The sequence below is a fragment of the Bufo gargarizans genome, chromosome 4 (genome assembly GCF_014858855.1).
Source record: "Bufo gargarizans isolate SCDJY-AF-19 chromosome 4, ASM1485885v1, whole genome shotgun sequence".
In the NCBI taxonomy this organism is placed as follows: Eukaryota; Metazoa; Chordata; class Amphibia; order Anura; family Bufonidae; genus Bufo; species Bufo gargarizans.
In genome coordinates, this window is record NC_058083.1 from 304,165,426 (window position 1) to 304,183,024 (window position 17,599).

Sequence of the window (17,599 nt, forward strand, 5' to 3'; positions counted from 1 at the left end):
TGAAGCCAGATTGTCTGTTACGGGACCTCTCTCCTCTGCCTGGGTGCTGGGCCTAAATTTATGAAAATGGACTATTACAGTGGTGGGTGACGTGAAGCCTGATTCTCTGCTATGACATGAAGACTGATTCTCTGCTGACATGAAGCCAGATTGTCTGTTACGGGACCTCTCTCCTCTGCCTGGGTGCCGGGGCCTAAATATCTGAGAATGGACTGTTCCAGTGGTGGGTGACGGGAAGCCAGATTCTCTGCTATGGAACCTCTCTCCAATTGATTTTGGTTAATTTTTATTTATTTAATTTTTATTTTAATTAATTTCCCTATCCACATTTGTTTGCAGGGGATTTACCTACATGTTGCTGCCTTTTGCAGCCCTCTAGCCCTTTCCTGGGCTGTTTTACAGCCGTTTTAGTGCCGAAAAGTTCGGGTCCCCATTGACTTCAATGGGGTTCGGGTTCGGGACGAAGTTCGGATCGGGTTCGGATCCCGAACCCGAACATTTCCGGGATGTTCGGCCGAACTTCTCGAACCCGAACATCCAGGTGTTCGCTCAACTCTAGTATGATATCCTAATATGACTTGGCAAGGAATTTTTTTGATGAGACTAAATCCATAGCTGCAAATTTGTTTAAATAATTGTAATGAATGCAGACAGAAGTGGTATAAACTCTATTGGTCCTCAAGACAGTAGTTTTATAAAGTGAGCATGAGGGATGGACAGTATTTCATTAAAATTTCCCCTGTTGCCTCTTATAAAATCCCTAGCAGGGAAACACAATTTGGTAAAATAAAAAAATTAAAGGTGGAAAATTCCGGTTTTTATTTTTTTTATTTTTTGATCCATCAATTGTGCATGCTTTTTTTTTTAGCATTTTAGGAATACCCTGAATTCTGCCACTGAATGGAAGTAACTTTGTAGAGATTTATTTATAAAGCAATAATTATTAACCATGATTCCTTGTTGGTATAAAAAATAAATAAATATATATATATATATATATATATATATATACTGCATAATATATATATATATATATATATATATATATATATATTTAATTAGTTTTATATGTGCTGTAAGGTTAGGCATTTTTATTTGTAGAAATAAAAAGATAAGAGTCTCTATTTGAAATACTTGTCCTCTCTAGCGCTGCAAATCCAAAAGACGATGTGGGAAAAGTCCGCTATGTAGATAAATGTAGAGGAGGATTGCGCTGCAGGAAAAGAATCTTCTTGTAAATGTAAGCTCCCTTATGAAAGTCTTAAACCATTGGGATCACAGACCAACTTTACAACCTTCATTGGTATGGAAATCTGTGGTATAGAAATACGCACTATGGTGTAGCAAGTTCAAACATCTAACGCACCATGTGAACAGGATATACTCACAAGATTCCAGATAGGTAAGTGCACGTAGAGATCTAAACGATGTTTCCTATGCGGCTATTTTAGCAGCGGAGTCACCCTTTAACGATGTTTAGCCTGCTTGTGACTTTACCACTTGGTCCTCCCTGTGTAGCAACAGCACATGAACCCAAAGACACAGGACACACTGGCTCCTTCCCCTCCTAAATTCAGACCTCTGAACATTGCTTCTCAGAATCCAGGGATTCTTCCAAGTGGTAAAGTCACAAGCAGGCTAAACATCGTTAAAGGGTGACTCCGCTGCTAAAATAGCCGCATAGGAAACATCGTTTAGATCTCTACGTGCACTTACCTATCTGGAATCTTGTGAGTATATCCTGTTCACATGGTGCGTTAGATGTTTGAACTCGCTACACCATAGTGCGTTTTTCTATACCACAGATTTCCATACCAATGAAGGTTGTAAAGTTGGTCTGTGATCCCAATGGTTTAAGACTTTCATAAGGGAGCTTACATTTACAAGAAGATTCTTTTCCTGCAGCGCAATCCTCCTCTACATTTATTTTTATTAGTAGCATTACTAATTTTCCCTGTACTGTTCAATTTGTGTTTAGTCTATATCTAATGAAGTAATTTTCTGCAAAAGTGTTTTTTTTTTGTTTTGTTTTATGACCCTAGAGTGTCATAAGTGATTATTTGGGTGGCAGATTACCTTTAGTGAGGCATTGTCAATAGTGTTGAGCGAACTAAAGTATCCAAAGTTGATGAGGTGTGTATTATTATTTTTATAATTATTATTATGATTAACCCCTGAGAGGGGCATCTGAGGGGTTAAATGACAAGGGGAAGTTCGATCGCCATTCCTCATAATTGCGCCCAAAAATATTTGACAGTTTTAAAACCAGCACCTAAATCTGAATATATTTGTAATTGCATGTAATTAAAAATATTATATAGCCACTGAATTATTAAATAAAAAGTATCTGTATAGCGCCACCTGCTGTTTGTTCTTTTTATTATTTCTTTGCCCAGCTCACTAAGATGGAAGCCCATGCTCAGTTTCATCTTTCAACTCCATCCTGAATAGGGAGATCTCTAGATTCATGTGAGGGCTAGTTCTAGCTTTTTTAAAAAGAGATTGTTATGTACTATATGATGTGTGATTTTCATTTTTTACATTAATCATGAGATAACCCCTATAAGACTAGATCTACCTCCTAAAGAACACACTAGTCATCACAAAAAGTTTTCTCACTGTAATAATATGTCCCTTTGTTTCTTTTCTGTATCTCTTTCCCAGATGCTCTTAATTTACTTTTGACCAAAGGAGGAATAAAAGTTTTAACCCATTGGTGCCTTAAACAATTTTTATTTTATTTTCATTTTCAATTCTTCCAACTTGCCTTCCAAGAGCAATAACATTTCTAATTTTAATTTCACAGAAATGTATGAGAGCTTGTTTTAATTTGAATGGCACCATTTAATTTACCATATCCTGTACTGAATAACAGATGCAGAGTGAAAAATAAAAACACAATTTTGCCATTGTTTGTTAGGCTTCATTTTATAGCATACTCTGTGCACTAAAACTGTTAAGTTACCTGTTTTCTGCATGTTAGTATAATATAGTATAGCAAATTTTAAGAATTTTTATTATGATTTTAATACTTTGTTGATGTTGTTTATTTTTATATCTAAAATAGGGAAAGGGGGTGAATTGAATTTTTAACACTTTTTTACTTGTATTTTCAGTTTAGCTAGTGAACTTGGGCATTTGATTGTATATACCATGCACTATAATACAATAGCATTGCATTACATGGTTCTTGTGATTTCTTCCTGTTAAGCTATCTCAGTAAGCATTTTACAATGTTAGGCCTGGAAGATTTAGCAAGGCCTCGGGCTCCCATGACAACAGGTAGGAGGATGGTAGGAGAGAGTATTATTGAGGTTCAGATCAGATGCTGTGGGTAACTATTGACCATCTGAGAGGTTAAAGGGCATCTGACAGCAGAATTGTAGCTATGAAACTGGCTGACCTGTTCCATGTGTGCTTGGCATCTGAAAGCATTTGTGTTGGTCCCATGTCCATACTGTATATGCCCACATTGCTGAGAAAATGTATGTTCAAATAAATTAAAATTAGCTTCTAAGAGCAACAAGGGCATTGCCGTTACTCCTAGAGGCTTTGTTCTTCCTGCAACTGCTGCACCCTGTGCACTTTGACCAGGGCCAGACAGTGTAAACATCATCACACCAGGCCCTGTCAATCAAATTGGGGAGGGTGCAGCTATTGCAGAGAGAGCAGAGCAATGCGGGCACATATGAACATGGCACCAACACAGATGCCTTCAGCAGCAAAAGCACACATGCAACAGTTCAGCCAGTTTCATAAGTACAAATCTGCTGACAAATGCCCTTTAAGTTACCATGATCAGAGTTATCTCTGATCTTGGTCACTGCAGGTTTATGTCAGCTATATTTTATATTTCCTAACCCACTCTTTTAACCCCCTGTGGGTATGTGATGCACTGTTATGTCACATGTTCCCAAAGGGTTAAAATTCTAGCCATGGTTAGATACATGCTATTGTAGTATCTTATACCTGCTTTTTTGGACTCTTGAACATCCTTCTTCTCTGGAACCTTTTTATTTAGCTCTTCTTTCACTGCAATAAAGTAAAATTGTAATTATATACATGTAAGCAACAGTGTGATTTTTATTAAAGGGAAACTGTCACGTTGAACATTCATATCTCCAAGCAGCATGTTATAGGGCAGGGAGGACTGAGCAGATTCATATATAGCTTTGTAGGAAAATATTCAGAACAAATAATAATTAATATTGATTATTTTCATTCAAAGCTTTATATCAATATTCACACCTCGTCCTACTTTACAGTGGTATACCCAACAGGTGGCAGGTCATGAAACTGCTATGGGGCCCAGGGGAAGGGGGAGTGCTGAACTTTTTCCATTTTCTTTGGTGTCTGAGATAGATCCATGGCTTTTTCCTCTCGCTTTGTGGGAACAAATCACAATTTTTCCTAACATGGCGGCTACAATGGCCGCTAAAATGGCGGCTAGATGTGTGAGGACTCTAGGAAGAGCGGGATGACCCATAATGCCATGTATGCAGCCAATCAGCAGCCAGCCAGGTGATGTCACAGCCCTATAAATACGGCAGCCATCTCATATTCTGCCATTCACCATCGTACTTTGTTCAGGGACAGACGTTTATGCAGGTGCTAGGAAGAGTGAAAGAAAACCTCATTGCGTAAAAAAAAACAAAAAACATTTTATAGGTGCACGATAAGGATAGGGAGGAATCATTTTACATTATGTAAGTGCAGCGACAGACGTACCAGGCGCTAGGGAGAGTCATAAAGAAAACATTATGAAAAATAAAGCAGTTTATAAGTGCACAATAAGGATAGGGAGGAATCATTTCCAGGGCCGTCTTTACCAAGGGGCAAAAGGGGCAGCTGCCCCGGGCCCAGTTGCTCCTGGGGGGCCCAAGGCAGCTGCCTCTTGAGCCCTGCTAGCAACTGCCCCGGGTGTCAAGCTGTCAGCTACACAGGGGGTGCTGCCATGCCATGCCTGCCGGCACTGAGTCCAGGCATCATGATCGTACTGTGTTAAAGTTGTGATCTAGGACCTTAATGACATCATCACCATGTGACCAGTAGCCTAGCAATTACTGGTCACATGGCTATGAGGTCATCACAGGTCCTACCAGGAGTGTTGCAGAAGTTAACTGTGGAGCTTTTTTGTGTGAAGATTACATCAGAAAAAGGTGACAGGGGCTGTTATGTTAATATACTGTAAACTACTGTATAGTGGGGTGCTGTATACTGTGTGGGGGCCTGTATACTGTGGGGGGCTGTATCCTGTGTGGGACTGTATACTGTGTGGGGGCTGTATACTGTGTGGTGGGCTGTATACTGTGTGGGGGCCTGTATACTGTCTGGTGGGCTGTATACTCTGTGGTGGGTTGTATACTGTGTGGGGGTAAAGCGAAGGAGAGAAGAGAAAGGCAGCGCCAATTGTGTAGTACAGTATATAATGATAACAGTAATGAAAAAGTAATGCGCTTACCAGATTCTGTTGTGAAGAGTCACAACGCCTTTGACGAGCCTGGCTGGTAAATGGACCAGCGGCCAAGGGTGCCTTGCTGCAGCCTAAGTTCCAGGGCGCATTTAAGAATTAAATGCGAAAATGAAGTAGAAGACCCGCCCCGTCAGCCCACGTGCCAAAATAGTGGGGGCATGTCCCACCACTTCGCATAGTATAGTATAGTATAGTATAGCGCTTCCCAGCGCTTCTGTTACCTAGCAACACTCAACTTTCCCCCTTAGCGTTACGTCATAAGTGGGGGCGTGGCATAATGACCCGTCCTGTAGCATCATCTCCCCCTGCCGCTCTTTATTTACATCCACTACTTGTGCATATCCCTCACTCCAGTGACCACTGGACGTTTGTACTGATTGTCTCTAAGTTTCTTCATTCGTATAGTACCGATTACCGCAACTCCTGTTTATTTATTTATATGTATATCAACCCCGCCTGTAGCCCCGCCCCTTTAGCGCTTCTATTACCTCTATTACTTAGCAAAAACCTCCTCTCGAGTGTGACGTCACAAAAGTGGGCGTGGCTTAGCGTCCCGTCCTTAAGCATTACCTCCCCCTGCTTCTCTCTATTTATATTCACCACTGGTGCATATTTTTCACTCCAGTGACTACCGTATGCCCATATGAAGTGGTTTTAAGTTTGTTTTTATCTATATTAGACTGATCTTTTTTATTTATGTTTGTCTATATGCTTATATGTGTATAATAACTCCGCCCATAGCCCCGCCCCCAAAATCGAGTTTGGGCGCCAAAAACAAGTGTATAAATAAATGCATACTGTCCTTTACTGTATCATTGATTGTCCTGAGGAAGAGGGTCCAATTCCCTCGAAACACGTAGACAAATAAATAACTTTTTTCTTTTTATTCACCTCCTGCGTTATATATTCAGCCGAACAGCGCCCAAAAGCAAATACTATTTGCAGTTCCAGTTTTTCCTTCTTTTTGGTTTATCATACTGTGTGGGGGGCTATATACTGTGTGGGGGCCTGTATTCTGTGTGGGGGCCTGTATACTGTGGGAGGGCCTGTATACTGTGGGGGGGGGGGCTGTATAGTGTGGGGGGCTGTATACTGTGGGGGCTGCATACTGTGTGGGGGCCTGTATACTGTGGGGGGCTGTATACTGTGGAGGGGCCTGTATAGTGTGGGGGGCCTGTATAGTGTGGGGGGCTTGTATAGTGTGGGGGGGGCTGTATAGTGGGGGGGAGCTATACTGCTGTACTGTATATTGTGGGGGTCTGTATACTGTATACTGTGGGTGCGGTATAGTGTGGAGTGCTATACTGCTGTACTGTATAGTATGGGGGGCTGTATCGTGTATTGTTTGGGGTGCTGTATACAGTGAGGTGTTGTATACTGTGAGGTGTTGTATACTGTGGGGTGCTGTATACTGTGGGCTGCTATACTGCTCTACTATATACTGTGGGGTACTGTATAGTGTGGGGTGCTAAACTGCATACTGTGTGGTGCTGTATACTATAGGGTGCTATACTGCATACTGTGGGGTGCTGGGGTGCACTGTAACACTAGGGTGAGCCGAAGCCCTGGTCTCCTTCCTGCAGAGCGGTGCCCACTTCCAGCCTGAGCCCAGCTGCCCAGAGCACTGATCCTGAGCCGCTGGAGTCTTCAGAACTGGAAGTATTTACAGTCATTCACTGTACTCTACCAGATGTGTGGATTTTTTTGTGTGTGTGTTGTGGTGGAGGGCGTGATTGCCTGCTAAGGTGTGGGAAGGCGGGATCCAGGGGGCCCAAGTAAATTTTTTGCACAGGGTCCAATCAATATTAAAGACGGCCCTGATCATTTCACATCACCTAAGTGCAGGGACAGACATTTCAGGCACTAGGGAGAGTGATAAAGAAAACATTGTAAAAAACGAAGCGGTTTATAAGTGCACGGTAAGGATAGGGAGGAATCATTTTACAGCATTCAGTGCAGGGACAGACGTTGCAGGTGCTAGGAAGAGTCATACAGAAAACATCATTGGGAAAAAAATACGATTTACAAGTGCAGGGAAAGATTATTTGGGGATCCAAATAGCCATTATACAGCTCTGTCATTCCAGCAATTTGTTGTAGTAGTGCAAATGTTATGTTGAAAAGCCTTTAGTGGCTTATATCTGTGTAAAAAGAGAAATACATACTCTGTTCACTTCTGCAGCTATATATGGTGAAAGTGTTTAGTGCCCTAATATAGTACAGTACGAGAAAAATAGACACTGTTCACATTTGGTGTTATTTGCTCTAAAAAATCTATTGTCAGTTCAGTACAATACAAGAAAAATAGACACTGTTCACACTTGGTGTTATTTGCGCTAAAAGCATTTCTTGTCATACTTCTAGAGAAAAAGAGAATACACGCCGTTTACATTTAGTGTTATTTGCTCTATAAGCATTTCTTGTCATATTTCTAGAGAAAAAAAGAAAATTACACGCCGTTCACATTTTGTGTTATTTGCTCTAAAAACATCTATTGTCAGTATAGTACAATACGATAAAAATTGACACTGTTCACATTTGGTGTTATTTGCTCTAAAAACATCTATTGTCAGATCAGTATAATACGAGAAATATAGACACTATTCACATTTGGTGTTAATTGCGCTAAAAGTGTTTCTTGTCATACTTCTAGAGAAAAAGAGTAAAATACAAGCCATTCACATTTGGTGTTATTTGCACTATAAGCGTTTCTTGTCATACAGTTGCAAGAAAAAGTATGTGAACCCTTTGGAATTATATGGATTTCTGCACAAATTGGTCATAAAATGTGATCTGATCTTCATCTAAGTCACAACAATAGACAATCACAGTCTGCTTAAACTAATAACACACAAAGAATTAAATGTTACCATGTTTTTATTGAACACACCATGTAAACATTCACAGTGCAGGTGGAAAAAGTATGTGAACCCCTAGACCAATGACATCTCCAAGAGCTAATTGGAGTGAGGTATCAGCCAACTGGAATCCAATCAATGAGATGAGATTTGAGGTGTTGGGTACAGTTGCCCCGCCCTATAAAAAACACACACCAGTTCTGGGTTTGCTTTTAACAAGAAGCATTGCCTGATGTGAATGATGCCTCGCACAAAAGAGCTCTCAGAAGACCTACGATTAAGAATTGTTGACTTGCATAAAGCTGGAAAGGGTTATAAAAGTATCTCCAAAAGCCTTGCTGTTCATCAGTCCACGATAAGACAAATTGTCTATAAATAGAGAAAGTTCAGCACTGCTGCTACTCTCCCTAGGAGTGACCGTCCTGTAAAGATGACTGCGAGAGCACAGCACAGACTGCTCAATGAGGTAAATAAGAATCCTAGAGTGTCAGCTAAAGACTTACAAAAGTATCTGGCATTTGCTAACATCCCTGTTAGCGAATCTACGATACGTAAAATACTAAACAAGAATGGATTTCATGGGAGTATACCACAGAGGAAGCCACTGCTTTCCAAAAAAACATTGCTGCATGTTTACAGTTTGCACAAGAGCACCTGGATGTTCCACAATAGTACTGGCAAAATATTCTGTGGACAGATGAAACCAAAGTTGAGTTGTTTGGAAGAAACACACAACACTATGTGCGGAGAATAACAGGCACAGCACACCAACATCAAAACCTCATCCCAACTGTGAAGTATGGTGTTGGGGGCATCATGGTTTGGGGCTGCTTTACTGCGTCAGGGCTTGGATGGATTGCTATCAAAGGAAAAATAAATTCCCAAGTTTATCAAGACATTTTGCAGGAGAACTTAAGACCATCTGTCCACAAGCTGAAGCTCAACAGAAAATGGGTGTTGCAACAGGACAACAACCCAAAGCATAGAAGTAAATCAACAACAGAATGGCTTAAACAGAAGAAATCACACCTTCTGGAGTGGCCCAGTTAAAGTCCTGGCCTCAACCCAATTGAGATGCTGTGGCATGACCTCAAGAAAGCGATTCACACCAGACATCCCAAGAATATTGCTGAACTGAAACAGTTCTGTAAAGAGGAACGGTCAAGAATTACTCCTGACTGTTGTGCACATCTGATCTGCATCTGCATCTTAAATCCAAGGGTTCACATACTTTTTCCACCTGCACTGTGAATGTTTACATGGTGTGTTCAATAAAAACATGGCAACATTTAATTCTTTGTGTGTTATTAGTTTAAGCAGACTGTGATGTCTATTGTTGCGACTTAGATGAAGATCAGATCACATTTTATGACCAATTTGTGCAGAAATCCATATAATTTCAAAGGGTTCACATACTTTTTATTTCAACTGTATTTGACCTTTCTTCTTATCTATCAGAAGGAAGGAAAAATGAGACGCTAAGCGGATCCTGGGTGGGTTATTGTTCTGACGGATCAGAGGAAGGGCAAATTAATCAATAACATCAACACGAACTTACTGCTGACACCCTCTCTACTCTGTTGGGGGGGCTCTACTTGTATAAGCATTTATTAGAACAGGTTCTCTAGACAGCTATGTGGAATCAGCTGACGAGGGTGTAAAAGGAGTACGCTTCTTCTTAAAGGGTTTCTACCACTTTGTTTGCCCCTATTTAGCTTTTAGACACTAGCGATCCGCTAGTGTCTGCTGTACCAAACAATCCTAATCTAACAGTTTTTTGTCCAGCCGTTTTGCTAAAAAAATAACTTTTATGGATATGCTAATGAGCCTTTAGGTGCTATGCGGGCGTCTTTTCAGCACCTAGAGTCTCCGTCTACCTTCACATAATGCCGCCCAGCGCGTCCCTCCAGCACGCCCATCTCTGAGGAATCCGATCCTCCCTCTGTTCCAGCCGTATGAAATCTCGCGCCTGTGCCTTGCGCGTCTGTAATCGGCGCAGGCGCAGTGAATGTCTGACCGCTGCCTGCTCAAACAGCTCCTAGTGGTGTCTGACTGCAGATAGTTTTATCATCTACAATGTGAAGGGAACCAGAATTCATATAGCTGTGCGTGTGGAGGATTTATCAATGTATGCATTTCAGTTGTCTGGTTTCAATCCATTAAAAAATATGATGTTCAGAATAATCACCATATATTATGAAGCACCTGTTCCACTTTTTTTGACATAGAAGTTAGGAAGAGTGGGTGTGGAGGAGCATGAAAATTTGAGCATTTGAAAATTTTCTCCACTTAATAAAAAAGTAGATTCCTTAGAAATATCAAGCTATGTTATAGAGCTCTATGAGATCTCAGTATATGCCTGCTGTTCTAAAGCAAGATGCTAATAAATTGGATAGCATTTTCATGGTGACAAGCTCCTTTTAGCAATTTGCATATAATATGGGATAAACTGCTATAGATAAAAGTCTAATTTTTTATCTATTTAACCCCTTTAAGAACATAGCCAATTTTCCTTTTTGCATTTTTGCTTTTTCTCTACCAAACTTTTAAATTTTCCATTTACAAAGCCATATGAGCACTTATGTTTTGAGGGACCAGTGGCATATTAATGGCACCATACAGTTTACTATAGCTTGTATTAAAAACCAAGGGAAAATTCTTTGTGGAGTAAAAAATGAAAAATGTAGTTCCACCGTGGATTTAGGATTTTGTTTTTACAGCATTTACTTTGCACTAAAAAGTACAAGATGACTAGGCTTTTTAGATCACCTTAGGGGACCTGAACTTATGATATTCTGATTGCTTGTCCCAAAGACTGCAATAGAATACTATTGCAGTCTATGGGATTTTCACAGGTTGCCTGTCAGACCCTTCCTCGGGCATGGCTTTTCAGGCAACTCGCTATGAAAGGTCTCACAGCCTTCACAAGGTCCCAGGCTGTCATTGCAACCTATTAGAGCCCTTTCATTTTGCAATGGGGACTCGGAAGGGAGGACAAAGGAAGTCCACTCCCTCTGTCTAACTCTACAGATGCTGCTGCCATGATATGAGTCATCTCCGCACCTGACCGCTGCCAACAGGTTCCTGCGGTATTATATAGCTGGAACCCCTTGCGTATGAAGTGAGTTTAGCATGTTAGCTCACTCCATACAAACCCTTAACACATATGGCATACAGAAACAAATACAGTGCTCATATGTACACTCGTACCTAATAATTGGCCAGTGTAAATGTGCTGAAGTCACCCGATGAACAAGGAACTACTTAGCATTTAGTGATTGTAACCAGAATCAGCAACCAAAATCATTGTTTCTGAGCACCAGATCATGCAATGCAAACAGGAAACTGCTGCCCAGAAACAATGAATCTGTAGAGGGACAAGCGATTGCAATAGCAATCATTCATTCACATACAGTGGGGTAATTGCTGCTTATAAATGCAGCTCTCTTCTCATCTGACAATAAGGCAATTATTGGGAACTAACGGTCTGCTCCTATTAATTGCCTGGTCAGTTGACCTGTGTAAGGCTACTTTCACACTTGCGTTCAGAGCGGATCCGTCTGAGACGGATCCACTCATATAATGCAGACGGTGGCTCCGTTCAGAACGGATCCGTCTGCATTATATTGTTAAAAATGTTCTAAGTGTGAAAGTAGCCTGAACGGATCCGTCCAGACTTTACATTGAAAGTCAATGGGGGACGGATCCGCTTGAAGATTGAGCCATAGTGTGTCATCTTCAAACGGATCCGTCCCCATTGACTTACATTGTAAGTCTGGACGGATCCGCACGCCTCCGCACGGCCAGGCGGACACCCCTTCAAAAGCGAGCTCACAAGCGGACACCCGAACGCTAGTGTGAAAGTAGCCTTAAGGGATCTTAGATCTACTTATCATTACAAAAAAAACACAATACCTATTTAGACAGCTGTAGCTGTATATTAGAAGTACTGCAAAAACAAATAATCTAACATTAATCTCTTTGGTCATATGGATTTTAGGACTTATTAGCAAAGCAATTTATTTATTTTTTTTCATTTTTTGGATCACCGCCATACAAGAGCTATACTTTATTTTTATTTTTTTTTTGTTTTCCGTTGATGCAGCCGTACGAGGGCTTGTTTTTGTGGAATAAGGTTTTTTTTATGGCACCTTTTAGGGCTACACATTACATACTGATTGACTTTTATTAACTTTCTTTGGGGTAATGGGAAAAAACAGCAATAATGCCACTGAATTTTTATGTAATGTATGTTGCAACATTCACTTTGTGGTACAAATAACATGATAACTTATAACTTTATTCTCTGGTCAATACTATTACTCCAATACCAAATACATATAGGTTTCTTTTACACTTTACTACTTAAAAAATAAAAAATAAAAAAGTTTTTGCATTGCGGCATCCCAAGACCCATAACTTTTCTATTTTAATTTCTCCAGAGCTGTGTGAGGGACTGATTTTTCAGGACAACTTGTAGTTTTCATTGGTATCATTTTGGAGAACATAACACTTTTTGATGGCTTTTTATTCAGTTTTATTTTATTGTGGACAACAAACAAAAGCAGCAATCTTTTTCGCAGGAAAAATTGCATGATAGTTGTGTATGTGGTTACAGATACATCTATACAAAATATGCAGAGGGATTTTAATTTTTGCAATTGCTTTTCTATTAAAAAGCTTTTTAAATTAATTGGGGAAAAAATGTATATTTTTACTTGGAGAATTTTTTTATTTACTAAAATGTTATTTAAAACATTTACTAGTCGCACAAGGGGACTTTAAGAGGCAATTTTGTTTACTGTTTTTATTGTACACTGGTACTGCCTATGCAGTGCAGTGTATTATAATATCAGTGCTAGAGAGATGCAGCCTGATGGGCATACACTACATGTCCCAAGGCCCAAGTCTGCCATGTAAAGATATAGGCACCCTGTGATCTTATTTATGGGGTGCCAATGGGAGACAGAGGGAGCTCCCTCCCTCTGAACCGCTTAGATGCTGCAGTCACTATTGACTGTGCCATTTAATGGATTAAATGGCCCAGCTCATACCTCCTGCAGTTCTCACGTGAGAACCAAGCTCCTGCTCTGCATTGCATGTAAGACTGGTGCAGTGCATAAAAACACATATCGGCTGTCATTAAGGAGTTAATATTTTGGGCCTTAGTGGATGAGCGTGAATGCTTTCTCTGGTGAGATATCATTTTCCCAATGTTGCACTAAAATACCCATAAAGAAACAGAAGCCGCATTCTCCTCCTCCCGCCTCCTGTCTGTCTAGTGTCTACAATATAATCAGTGCATTTTCAGATGACTGAGGCAGAAGAGTTATGACCCTGCAGACAAGGAGAGATAAGATAACGGCTGTTGGAAGGTGGATGGTTTAATGATGGACTAATAAAATATTCAACTGTATTAGATCCCTTTTTTTTTGTCGGAGACAATATCAGATATCAGATTTTTTTCAGAAACTCTCATTCTTTAAACTCTCTCTCTCTCAAGTGTTCCATTGTTATTAAATGTTTCTATCTTTAAAGGACCAACATGCAGATGTATCTACATTGACTATTAAATTGGCTACCAACTATGAGGAAATATCTATATATAGTATAAAATGTATGTACACCTATATACTCAGATCTATAGTCTATATCCAACAATGCAATATTTTTGGCTATAATGGTCTTTTTAAAGTAAAACTCTGGGCAAAAATAGCAATAATTATGAATTTAAAATGGTAAGTAATTTTATTCTATTAAAGAACTCATTGGCAAACTAATTTTTCACCTGTCCTTGCAATATGCAGGTATAGAAGCAGGGTTTGCAATTTGCAGCAGTTTTCATAACCACTCCCAATTGTGTTTAGTGATACCAATATGGCTCTGAAGGTGAATGTGTCACTTTGTTATTGACAGAACATGATGACATATCTGCTGTACAATTTTGCTAAGAGTCCTGCTTAGTTCAGCCTTTGATTACTGTGTTGTTTACTGCTTTACTACTGTGGGCCTCATGTACATTTAAAAAACTAGGGCAATGGCAACGCAGCCCATAGCAATTTTCAGATTGCAGCTTTCAAGTTAAGAGTATTTTAGGAAGTGGATACATTAAATCTCTATACAATTTTCTACATTCACTTTTTTGCATGAAGACTATTGTATGAACAATTTGAAATCTAAAGCATAAGTAAAAGTTAAAGTTAGAGGTACACTTGATCTACTCTGAAACCTTTATTTTTGTATTATTTTAATAGTTTTTTCTCTCAGCAGTTGGCAACACAGAGGGTTTGGGGAACATGCACTTTTGTGTTTGTGATTATTTTAAACATTGTTTTAGATTTGTTAAATGGACATATAAAGAATTAAAATTTAAAGACATGTTTCTATGATGTGGATACTCTGCTGGAAGATTACCGTGGGTCTGCGTATATGAGGCATATATGACCAGTTGTTAATAAGGTAGTATAGGATTACTAAAAAGCTTTGATTGTTTCACTGTTTCTGTTATTGCAGGATAGACCCATTTACATCAATAAAGCTGAGTTGCAATGTTTTCTTGCTTAATCCTATACAGCCTGGTACCCTATGGTCCACCAGCGCCAAGCAGGACTATATTCAACACATTAGAATGCATAAGGCACCATGATGCCGGGGGGGGGAGGGCAGCAGTCTAATGCATGTCCATGAGTCCACCTCCTGAATTTAACTGTATTGCCGTCCTCAGGACATCACTGCAGTTAATTACAGGATCTGATGTTTCCCTGCTCCACCATTCAACATCATAGGCTTGAAGCCTACTGCAGTAAATCCCAGTGTAGATGGGCATGATGACATCTTTATGTATGCCTGTGGGGCACATCGTGACAATGACGTCAGGCATGCCTGCACTGGAAAACAGCAAGGTGATATCATGGTGACTCTGTCTGCTTCCCAGTGTCCTAGACCATAAACGAGAAGAGGACTGCATTGCAGATGGCAGGGGATGGGCGAGTTTTATTTTAATATTGGGGACACTATAGGGGTTATCACTGGGGATTTTTTTGATATTGGGACACTATAGGAGACATCACTAGAGGCATTTATAATACTATGGTACTAAAGAGGCATCACTGGGGCATTTTTAATGATGAGACACTATAGGGGGCATCACTGGATCCATTTTAACACTGGGGTGCAACAGGAGGCATCACTAAGGCATTTTAAATACTGTGAAACTATAGGGGGCATTACTGGGGACATTTTAATACTGAGATACTATAACAGACATTACTGGGCCATTTTTAATGATGATACACTATAGGGGGCATCACTGGGAGCAATTTAACACTGAGGTCCAGTAGTAGGCATTACAAGGGGCATTTTTAATACTGAGAAACTATAAGGGCCATAACTGGGGCATTTTCAATACTTGGACAATATAGAGGGCATCACTGGGGGGATTGTTTATAATGTTGCACTATAGGAGGGATCACTTGGGCATTTTTAATACTGGATGCACTTTAGAGGACACCACTGGGACTTTTAATACTAGGACATTGTAGGAGGCATCACTGAGGGGTATTTAATAAAAAGACACTATAGGGAGCATCACTCATTTAAATTCTGGGGTACAATAAGAGGCATCATTGGGGCATTTTTATCATTGGGACACTATAGGGTTCATCACTGGGGACTTTTAATATTTGGACACTATAGGGAGCATGACTGGAGGCATTTTTAATAGGGGTATTTTAGGGGATATCCAATCTTTAAAAGATGAAATAATGTGGCACTCACCATAATATCCTTTTTTTAATTATAAATTAATAAATTGCACAGGCAGGATGCCAAACAGAGGTGACAGCCGTTTCACGCTTACTGCGCTTCCACAGGCCTCTACACAATTATAATTATACACACCTTACAATTATTAATATGAATAATTATACACACCTTACACTGATGTCACTTCATGTCAGTAAAATGGTGAACATATAAATAACATATAAAATAGCAAGATTTCCACATTAATGCAATTAGCCATCCTCTTATTTTATAGAAATACACTGAGGTCATTCTTATCATTTAGTCCTATTGCTCCCATCACATTACATCTAATAATCCAGCTGGTCTCCCTCTGGAGTAGAATGCTTTGTAGATTTTTTCATCTTCTGGGAGAGTTAACACTCTCTATATTGGTGAACTTCAACACTCCAGGATCACTATTATGGAACTGCCTGATATGTTTAGTCAGACACAGAGAACCTCTGCCTCTCCCAAATTGAAATGTTCCTTAACACTCTCAAATAAACATCTATTTGCCTTTCCCATATAAAAATGACAACAAGGACAACATAGAACATACACTACAAATGTTGGCAATTAATTAAATGTTGCACCTTCCTATCATCAGAAACCATGTCTGCATGTTATATAGTGCCTTGAAAAAATATTCCTACCCCTTAAACTGTTTCACATTTTTTATGGTTACACCCATAAACTTAAATGTATTTTATTGGGATTTTATGTGATAGACCAACCCAAAGCAGTAAGTACATAGGTAGTGAAAATAAAATAATACATGGTTTTCAGAACGTTTAATAAATACAAATCTGGAAAGTATGTTATCCATTTGTATTCAGCCCCTTGTACCCCTAAATAATATGCAGTGTGATCAATTGTCTTAAGTGACCTAATTAGCTCATCTGTGTATAGTTTATTCTCATTATAACTACAGTTGTTCTGTGAAGGCCTCAGAGTAGTGAACATTAGTGATAAAACAGCATCATGAAAACCAAGGAACACATCAGACCGGTCAGGGAAAAAGTTGTGGAAAGGTGTAAAGCAGGATTAGGGTTTTAAAAAATATCCCATGCTTTGAACTTTTCAAAGAGCACTGTTCAATCCATCATCTTAAAATGGAAGGAGTATGGCACAACTACAAACCTACAGTAGCCAAGAGGCCCACTGTGGTCACTCTGGAGGAGCTGCAGAGATCCACAGCTTAGGTGGGAGAATCTGACCACAGGACAATTATTAGTTGTGTAATCCACAAATCTGGCCTTTGTAGAATAGTGGCAATATGAACGTCATTTTTTGAAAGCAAGCCATAATAAGCCCCATTTGCAGTTTGCCATAGGCCATGTAAAGGACACAGCAAACATGTGGAAGAAGATGCTCTGCTCAGATAAGACCAAAGTTGACCTTTTTGGCCTAAATGCAAAACGTTATGGTGGAAAACTAACACTGAAAATCGCCCTAAACACACCATCCCTAATCTAAAACATGGT

General features: G+C 39.8%; 1 protein-coding gene across 1 annotated transcript in view; it reads right to left on the minus strand.

Annotated features, from left to right (window-relative positions):
• The window catches only part of LOC122935391 (titin homolog), an 848,771-nt gene that overhangs the window by 685,068 nt on the left and 146,104 nt on the right, over positions 1-17,599 (minus strand). The window contains exon 8 of the mRNA XM_044291163.1: positions 3,970-4,032. Within this exon, the coding sequence (XP_044147098.1) occupies positions 3,970-4,032 (63 nt within the window). The remainder of the gene's footprint in view (positions 1-3,969; positions 4,033-17,599) is intronic.